Source organism: Tamandua tetradactyla, chromosome 2 (assembly GCF_023851605.1).
Source record: "Tamandua tetradactyla isolate mTamTet1 chromosome 2, mTamTet1.pri, whole genome shotgun sequence".
Lineage (NCBI taxonomy): Eukaryota > Metazoa > Chordata > Mammalia > Pilosa > Myrmecophagidae > Tamandua > Tamandua tetradactyla.
This window is the reverse complement of record NC_135328.1, coordinates 223,458,382-223,467,034: the sequence shown is the minus strand read 5'-3', so window position 1 is coordinate 223,467,034 and position 8,653 is coordinate 223,458,382. Positions and strand designations below refer to the sequence as shown.

Genomic DNA, 8,653 nt, shown 5'->3' with positions numbered 1-8,653 from the left:
AAGTACCTTCTGCATTGTGAAGGAACCACTGGGACATTGGGTGAGGCGACATAAGCCAGAAACAAAAGAGCAAATACTTTATAGTCTCATTTAGAAAATACTTATAGGAAAATTGGGGCCTAGATTGTAAGCTCTTATAGCAGTTGCATTTAGCCAAAGTGGTAATTATTTTTTCTGGGTTTTGAGAAGCTGCTTTATATATGTATTACCTGGTATTTAGAGGTAAGAAGGAAACCAATCAGGTTGGGATTAAGGTGATTCAAAATACAGGAGTAAGGAAGACATTGTCTATATTTTAGAACCTCATCTGCTCTTTGAGACCAAAGGAAGAAAGGTTTATTTTGTCCAGAACCTAAATTTCTTGTAGCACATAATGTAGCTCAACCTGTTTGGATAGATCATTTAAATAATCCAAACACAGGGAGCCCAGAATAAGAATGAGGGCCTTTAATCCTGTGTAGCTTAATGTAATGCCTGGATACATCCCAGAGTATCAAAAAGCAGATAATCAAAAAGTATTGGTAGGGCGGGCCACGGTGGCTCAGCAGGCAGAGTTCTCACCTACCATGCTGGAGACACAGGTTCGATTCCTGGTGCCTGCCTGTGTAAAACAAACAAACAAAAAGTACTGGTAAAGCCCTTTTAGGGATGGGAGAAAAAATGTAGAGCTATTAAACTTTACCATCAGGGAATCCCCTGATACTATGTCAAACATTAGGGACACCCAAATCAATAGGCCAAGCCCTTGATCTTGAGGCTTACTCTTGTGAAACCCAAGTTTGCAAGTGAAACCATTGCCCTCCCCCCTATGTGGGACATGTCATCCAGGGGTGAAGGTCTCCCTTGCGACATGGGAGATGACTCCCAAGGATGAGCCTGGCCATGGCACCGTGGGATCAACAATTCCATCCTGACCAAAAGGAGGAAAGAAATATAACAAATGAGGTATCACTGGCTGAGAGAGTTCAAATCAAGTTGAGAGGCTACTCTGGAGGTTGCTCTTACAGAAGCTTCAGTTAGACATTGCTATCATCATAACTTGCCAAGCCCCAACCAGAACCATTCCTGCCAATCCTAAAGAACACTTAGGGCTTTATGTAAGATTCTGCAAAGGTTTCATGCACTAGGGTAACTTCCCAGAAACATGCAACCTCCAGATGTGTACGTGGACCAGATAAGTCCTGAAACCTAGAGGGCCCAGCCTCTCTAGAACATTTAAGTAGTTCCATCCCTCACCCCATATTACCACAGCCCCTTCCAACAAACAGAAGTTAGAATGGCCATAGCCCAACTACCCCTAAAGAGTGGGAGAAAGACCAAAGTTGATGGTGGAGTTATACAGAGAAGGTTGGGTTTAGCAAATGTTGTATGACTGCTAAGTCATATTGATATTTCTTTTTAGTCTTAGAGCAGCTAAAAATAGAAACCTAAAATTGTGGAATTGTAACCCATACCAAACTCTGAAGTCTGTTCTACGATTAATTGTTGTGATTGGCTTTGAAATTTATTTATTTTGTATGTATGTTATTTTTCACAAAAAAAGAAAAGTCAATTGTGATGATAAATGCACGGCTATATAATGATATTGTGAACCATTGATTGTACACTTCGGATGATTACATGGCATGTGAATATACAATATATATATCAATAAAATAAAAAAATAAGTAGCTTGTGGAGAGAGTCCAGCAAGCAGAGACAGGTGAGTGCAGATCCTGGACAGGGCGTGTTGAAGAGGGAGGAAGCAGAGGTGAGGAGAGCCACACGGGATGCAGACTGGACGGCGCCTGGCACCTCCACTGACCCAGTAGTTCTGGGGCAAAGGTTGCATGTTGGAGAAGTTTGGGTTGAGCTGGCATGGCCAGTCCCTAGCCCCTCGTGGTGTCAGAGGCTGGGGCTGTGGGGAGAGTGTGGCTGCAGCCCAGATGCTGTAGTAGCCTTGCAGCTAAGCTCCAGGCCCTGAGCTGTACCACCCTCCACCCCGTGACATCACATGAACATCCTGTTCCTTGTCTGACTCGTGCTCACTAATTGCAGCACCATTGGTGATTTTCTAACTCCATCACTATATATTTTTGGCATTCTAGTTTATTCTTCCCTTTTTTTTATTTTGGCATGTACAGGATCCGGGAATCAAACCCGGGTCTCTGGCTTGGCAGGCGAGAATTCTGCCACTGAGCCACCATGGCACTGCCCTTTTTCTTTCTTTTTGAGGTGCAGTTTTAAAGTGTTAGAAGAATCTTCCCTGAGAAGGTGATGTTTGAATGAAGCAGGGACGAACAGTGCAACAGGTGTCTGATGGACGAGCACCCCAGAGCCCGGAGTTGCTCTCGGGGCCAAGCCAGCAAGCAGCCTCAGAGCCCGGGACTGCCGGCCACGCACCAGAGTTTCAGGGCCCCGGGTGCTGTGACCACACCCCAGGAGGGACAGAAGGGGCAAGTGGCAGGCCCCTCTCAAGCCCCAGGTCTGCAGCCGCCTCCCCCCACCGCGTCCTCAGGGCAGGGCTGGCCCCTCGGTTCAGCAGCAGCTCTGCGGTGGGGGCATGGTGACCTTCCATAGCAAAATGTAAAGGTGTCTTGTGCAGCCAGCCAGCGGCGTTGACCTGCGCGCCCTGGTCCAGGAGGTGGCCCACGACCTCCACGTGGCCTTCCCGGGCGGCACGATGCAGGGGCGTCAGGCCCAGCGAGTCCTGTGCGTTCACCTCTGCACCCCCGGCCACCAGCAGCTGTACTACAGGCAGGTGGCCGGCGGCTGCGGCCCTGTGGAGGGCAGACCGGCCGTGTTGGTCCCGGAGGCGGGGATCAGCCCCGTGGCCCAGGAGTACCTGCACATCCTGGAAGAGGAGGGCAGGGGAGGTGCAGCTGCACGGAGGGAGCGGACAGGGGCTCTGGACGCAAGTGCTTGCCCAGAGCATCAGTCTCGCTGATGCCCCGGGTGGCCAGGCCAGGCGCCCTCCCGGGATCCCAAGAGAAGGTCATACCTGGGATGGGGGTGGGGGCCCATGAACGCTGCCCTCTCCTCCTCCGGCGCCCTGCCAGCCCTCGGGCTCCCGGAGAGAACTCCCCAGCCTCCCGACCCCTGGAGCGGGGTGAGCCCTGGCAGCTCAGGCGGGCTGCCCCGCCCTGCACCAGCCGTCAGGGGACCGCACCTGCGGGCGGCCCAGGGCCGCCGAGATGCCCAACGCCGTGGCCCCCTTGCCATCTTGGGCGTCCACACGCACCCCGCGCGCCAGGAGCAGCCGCAGCGCCGCCCCGCGCCCGGCCGCGGCCGCCACGCACAGGGCGCCCTCGGATCCCTCGCCGTCCGGGCCCGCGGCCGCCGCCAGCAGTTCGAGCACCGGCAGCCGTCCGCCCGCCGCCGCCCAGTGCGCCGCCGTCCAGCCGCGCGCGTCTGCCGCCGCCGCCGCCGCCGCCGCCGGCCCGGAGCCCAGCGCGCCCAGCAGGCGCCCGGCCAGCAGCGTGCGGCCCAGCGCGGCGGCCCAGTGCAGCGGCGTCAGGCCGGTCCCTGAGCGCGCCGCCGCCGGGGCCCCGCGCAGCAGCAGCAGCTCGGCCACCCGTGAGGGCCCGCGCCAGGCGGCCTCGTGCAGCGGGGTGCGCCCCGCGCCGTCGGCCGCGTCCGCCCGGGCCCCGCGTCGCAGCAACAGGCGCACCAGCGGCACGTGGCCGCGCAGCACGGCCAGGTGGAGCGGGGTCCTCCCCAAGCGGTCCCTGTGGGACAGGAGGCGGTGTCGGTCCGAGGGCAGGGCAGGGCGGGGGGAGCCCGGGGAGGGGACCCCACCCCGCACCCCAGGGCTCACCTCTCATCCACGCTCGCCCCCTGCCGCAGCAGCTGCACCACCAGGCCCTCGCGGCCGCGCCACACGGCCCAGGGTAGGCGACCCCAACCCTCAGAGGCACCGTGCCCCTGGGTCCCCGCCTCCTGGGCTGTCTCAGAGCCCAGCTCCACCCACCGCAGCTCCTGCTCGGCCTGGGCCGGGTCCTGCTCCCCCAAGTCCGTCTGGGGATCCCAGGACTCCTGCAGCCCCGAGAGGGCCTCACGCAGCGTGTCCCCAGACCACTGTGCACACTGTGTGACTGAGGTGGGCCGCTGGGGAGCTCGTGTTACCCTCAGAGGCAGCCGGCGGGGGGGCTCTGTCCTCGAGCTGGGGGTCCCCTCCATGCCTTTCCTGGCCTACCCCCACGGGGGCCCTCACCTCAGGAAACTCCTAGACGCCGGAGGAGGGGTCTGATGGCCAGAAATGCGACTGGCTGGGGGAGGTGAGGGGGCGCAGAGCAGGGCCCCGCCGCCTCCCGGCCGCAGCTGCTCACACTGTTTTCCTGCAACTTAGCAACTCACAGGGAGGCCCTGCCCACTCGGTCCGGCCTCCGCTCTCCCTCTCCCAGGAGACGAAGGCTGCGGCCGGGAGGACAAGCAGCTGCACGTCCAGGGCCGCCTTCTCCATGGGGCACAGCCTCGCTGGACAGGGCGGGCCTGGGTGGTGTCTCTCCGTCGGGCCCCATGTCCGCGCCAGCCCGCTAAGACCCGTCGGTGCTGGGGGGCCTGTCCTGACCCTCAAGGCTGCACGAGGCCAGAGGATTCAGTGAGGAGGGGGTGCCCCTGGGTTGTAGCTTGGACAAGTCAGCAGAGGCTGGAAGCAGCAAGGACTGGGCCACAGTGGGGGAGCCCAGGAGAGGAGCCGCTGAGGCACCTGCACATCTAGAAGGAGGCAAGTGGGCTGCAGAGCCAGATGGGCTGGGTCCAGGCCTTAGGGGTCTGGAGCCTTGGGGGTGGGGGACGGGAACTGGCCCTGAGACCACCTTCCCGGCCCCACCACAGGGACTAGGCACCTCTCTCCTCTGAGCTGCCTTCTCCCCTCCACCCTGTGGATTCCCCCCCGCCCCCACCTCCCGCAGCCTCTCCCTCCATCTCCCCCTTGGGAAGGCCCAGCAGGAAACCCTGCAGCTCCCGGACGGCCTGTTCCCTGGCTCCGGGTGAGCTCCTGCTGCCTGCAGTCTGCCGCCCTTCCAGGGTCTCCAGGTGGGGGCCAAGGGGTCCCAGGCCACATACCCTGTACCCTTTGTGCCAGTCACTGCTCAGGTGTCACCTCCCCAGAGAGGCCTGGGGCCGGTCACAGACCTGCAGCAACCTCTGAGCCCCCCCACCCAGCCTATTCTTAGTACCTCTGACTCCATGAAATCATCTGTCGGTCACCTGAGGACAGCTGGCATACCCGGGCAGCTGGGGAGCACCTGCAACTCAAGAGGGAGGTGGGCTTATCCCTGTTTCCCTGCGGCTAAAAGTCCACTTATGGGTGGGCTTGCGGCAGGATTCTCCCACCGTCGCTGGCAGAGGCTGGAAGGCGCACTTCCTCCCAGGTGGGTGTCTCCAGCTGGTACACCAGCGCCGGGCGCCTGGGCTTCTCGTTGCAGGAAGACACACATGGCGGTGTCCTCTCCTGTCCCTGCTGGTTTCTCCTGGGGCTTCTCTTTCCGTGTCGCTCTCTTTTGTCCTGGGGGACTAAGGAGCCCCTCGTTCAGTCCGGGCACCCGAACGAGCCACATCTTCAAAGGTTCTGTTCGCAGACAGGCTCCCAGGTATGGAACCGGGGTGGGACCTGAACGTGCCTTTTGTGTGGTGCAGGTGCGACTCCCACAGAAGGGACGATGCAGATGGGGGGACGTACTTTGCCTGGGCACCACTCGGCCCACGAGCAACCCACTCTCTGGGTTAAGTATCACACGGTGTTTGCGGTCCTTTATGGTGTGCAGGAAAACCTGGAGGAGAGGACGTGAGGTGGTGCCCCCGGGGAAGTAGCCGGGCTGTGGGGTGCGCTGGATGAGCTTTTTCTATCCCAACATCTAAGAATCTGCCACCTGCCCGCCTTCCGGGTTGGATTCGGACAGGTGTGTGCCCCCTTTCGCCCTCACCCACCCCACCGTGCAGAGGAGGGTGGGTGCCCACATGGTGGGTGCCCGGCCTTCACCCGGCAGCTGGACGGGGCAGCTGGCGGCATTGGGCTCTGTGACGTGAGGCTTGTGTGCAGGGGGGAGGCGGGGGCAGGAAGAGCCCAGGAGGGCGGAGGGCCCAAGCACCGGGCTATGTGGACAGCGGTGGAATCCTGACCACAGCACGCAGGAGCCGGCTCAGGACCGAAGCTGCGGCTGCTGGCAGCGGGGAAAACCGAGGCAGGGCTGTGACCCTGGGGGATTGGCCTGCCTGGCCAGAGTCTTGACCTGCAGCTGGACCCACTGTCTGGTTGCTGGGGTCTGGGTAGGGGTCTGAGCCTCCGCTGCGACCCGGGGCTCTGGGTCCCGCTGCCTGGCCCCCAAATCCTTGGTGAGCCTGCCAAGCCTGCTGTCTGTGGAAGAATGAGCGAGACTGAGGAGGAGGAGGGCGGGGGTGCTGTGGACACGGCGCCCATGCTGCCCCGGAGGCCACCTGAGCGCCAGGCCCCAGCTCTGCTGGCTGCGGGGTGGGCAGGCCCTGGGGTCCCTGGCCTGGGGCCCCTGCTGCTGCCTGGCCGGGCCCTGGCAGGGCTTGTGCTCCACCTGCTGCTGCCCGCTGCCCTCTACCTGCTGCTGCTGCTACCTCCGGCCGCTGTCGTCTACCTGGGCTTCCTGTGCCACTCGAGGGTGAGCCAGTAGGGCCCTGCTGGGGAGGGGGCCAGCCCCAGGGTGAATCTGCCCCTCCCAGCACGGCCTCTGCATCCCTCCCCAGAGACCCCTTCTGGCCTCAACCCACCACTCCCCACCTCTGAAACAAGAGCTTTTGTTTGTTCCCCAGGGCCCGGCCCTGTCCCTCCCCCATGCCTCCCAGCCTGGTACCAGGGGCCGCCAGGCCGTGCACAGCCACCCAGGCCTGGGAGCCAAGGGCGTGCGGGGTGGGGGTAGCAGAGACCAGTGGCCGGCGCTTCCCAGCCCGCCCCCCACCCCGCATCCCCAGGCCGGGGCTGCTTCCCTTCGTGTGTGGGGAGGGGGCCGCCCTGGGAGCCCCACAGGGTCCAGGGATGCTGAGTCCGCGCCCAGCCCTGGGGAGCAGGCGGGCAGGTCCCTGAGCCTCCGGGGGGTCCCGGCCCCCACCCCCGTCCCCAGGTCCAGCCAGCGCCGCGCCCCGCGTGCCGCGTGCTGCTATCGGATCGCGGTTCTGCGGCGCTCGTCGTGCTCGGGCTCTTGGCGCTACCGCCGCTGCTGGCGCTTGCGGCTGCGCTGCGCGCCCGCTTGGCCCGGCGACTCGGCCCGCTGCTGCTGCCCCCGGCGCGGAGCCCCGGAGCCCGGCGCCCCGACCCGGACGAGCTGCGCCGCGCCTGGGTGTGAGCCCGGAGCCCCCGGCCGCAGCCCCCCACACCCCTCCCGGCAGGGAGCAGGGGGCGAGTGTGCGTGGCCGGGGGCGGGGTAGGGATGGCCGCCGCCACCCTGAGCTCCTGCACCTTCTCCAAGAGCAGCCCCTTCCACCCCATGCCTGGGCAGTCAGTGGGTCCGCTGGTACTTCCAGCAAGTTCCTTCTTGGGGTCACCCATGCCTGGCCGGAAGGCGGAGGCCATGGAAGCTCAGCCTGCGCCCAGGGTTAGCATTTGGGCACAACATTTGGAGCTGAAGGTGCAGTCTGTTTCCTGGGCCACTGTAAGATCTCTTCCTCTTCCATCTTCTGTGATTTTATCAGCAGGCTTCTAGGCCTGGCTGTGTTCTTAACTTAGCCTGTTTTCCTGTTTCCACAGATTCACGTCTTTTACATTTCTGGAAAGTTCCCAACTGTTATCTCTTCAGTTTCCCCTCTCCTGCATTCTCTTGTTCTTTCTCGGGGTGCACCCCTTAGATGATGTTCTTTTACCTCCCAAGTCAATTAATCCTCCTTATTTTCATTTCCTTGGGCTGCATCCTGGTCAATTTCTTCATTTCCCTCTTCCACATCACTAATTCTCTCATTCACTGTATCTAACTTGTTGAGTAGTTAACTCATCCATTTAATTAAATTATTATCCTATCTAAAAGCTGCATTTGGTTGTTTTTCAAATTTACCTGATGTTTGTTGGTCTTCTGGTACATGCTTACCCCATCCGACTTCCTCGGCACGTCCTATGCAGTTAGTTTGAATTCCATGCTTAGTAATTCCTGTGTCCTAATCTCTGGGGACCTAAATCTTTGTTATCTCGTGAATAGCCCAGTATTTCTGTAAACATTTGGTAATTTTGAATCGGCAGCCCACATCTGTGAGGATTCTCAGGTCCGAACTTGGGGTTGCCTCCTTCCCCCCAAAGAGGATGTGCCTTTGCGTGGCGTAGCCCAGCCCTGAGGGTCGCGGAGGGCTGTGGATTCCATTGGATCGCTCCATCCTCTTCTATTAACTCATTTTTGATGTTGAATTTGGGGCAGCCTTGGGGATAATTGCCTTCTCCTAAGCCCAGCTGTGTGTCGAAAAGGCCTGTTGCGATCTGCCCAGCATGGAGCAGACTGTTGCGACTGTAAGCTCAGGGCAGGGGCAGGGGTGGGGCAGGGACAAGGGCAGGCAGGGACATGGGCAAGCGCTGGGACAGGGCAGGAACAGGGGCAGGGCAGGGGTGGGGCAGGGGCAGGGCAGGGGCTGGGCAGGGGCGGGGTAAGGGTAGGAGCAGGGGCGGGGCAGGGACATGGGCAGGGGCGGGGTAAGGGCAGGGCAGGGGCGGGGCAGGGACATGGGC

General features: G+C 60.8%; 2 protein-coding genes across 2 annotated transcripts; one reads left to right on the top strand and one right to left on the bottom strand.

The window, feature by feature from the left end:
• Nucleotides 1-1,441: 1,441 nt before the first annotated feature.
• ANKRD65 (ankyrin repeat domain 65) lies at nucleotides 1,442-4,294 on the bottom strand. Its single transcript, XM_077151599.1, has 3 exons — nucleotides 3,797-4,294; nucleotides 3,149-3,707; nucleotides 1,442-2,833 (listed from the first exon to the last, which is right to left on the bottom strand). The coding sequence occupies exons 1-3, from the start codon at nucleotides 4,156-4,158 to the stop codon at nucleotides 2,390-2,392; spliced, it is 1,365 nt and encodes a 454-aa protein (XP_077007714.1). The 5' UTR covers nucleotides 4,159-4,294; the 3' UTR covers nucleotides 1,442-2,389.
• TMEM278 (transmembrane protein 278) lies at nucleotides 3,837-7,292 on the top strand. Its single transcript, XM_077131010.1, has 3 exons — nucleotides 3,837-5,246; nucleotides 5,409-6,611; nucleotides 7,071-7,292. Exons 2-3 carry the CDS (start codon nucleotides 6,348-6,350, stop codon nucleotides 7,290-7,292), a joined length of 486 nt encoding a protein of 161 aa, XP_076987125.1. The 5' UTR covers nucleotides 3,837-5,246; nucleotides 5,409-6,347.
• Nucleotides 7,293-8,653: the final 1,361 nt, after the last annotated feature.

Coding starts and splice junctions, on each gene's coding strand:
- ANKRD65 (XM_077151599.1), bottom strand. CDS start 4,158: ATGGAGGGGACCCCCAGCTCGAGGACAGAGCCCCCCCGCCGGCTGCCT. Junction 3,708..3,796: donor GGGGCGAGCGTGGATGAGAG/GTGAGCCCTGGG, acceptor CCTGTCCCACAG/GGACCGCTTGGGGAGGACCC. Junction 2,834..3,148: donor CGGCCCTGGGCCGCCCGCAG/GTGCGGTCCCCT, acceptor CTCCTCTTCCAG/GATGTGCAGGTACTCCTGGG.
- TMEM278 (XM_077131010.1), top strand. CDS start 6,348: ATGAGCGAGACTGAGGAGGAGGAGGGCGGGGGTGCTGTGGACACGGCG. Junction 6,612..7,070: donor GCTTCCTGTGCCACTCGAGG/GTGAGCCAGTAG, acceptor CCCCGTCCCCAG/GTCCAGCCAGCGCCGCGCCC.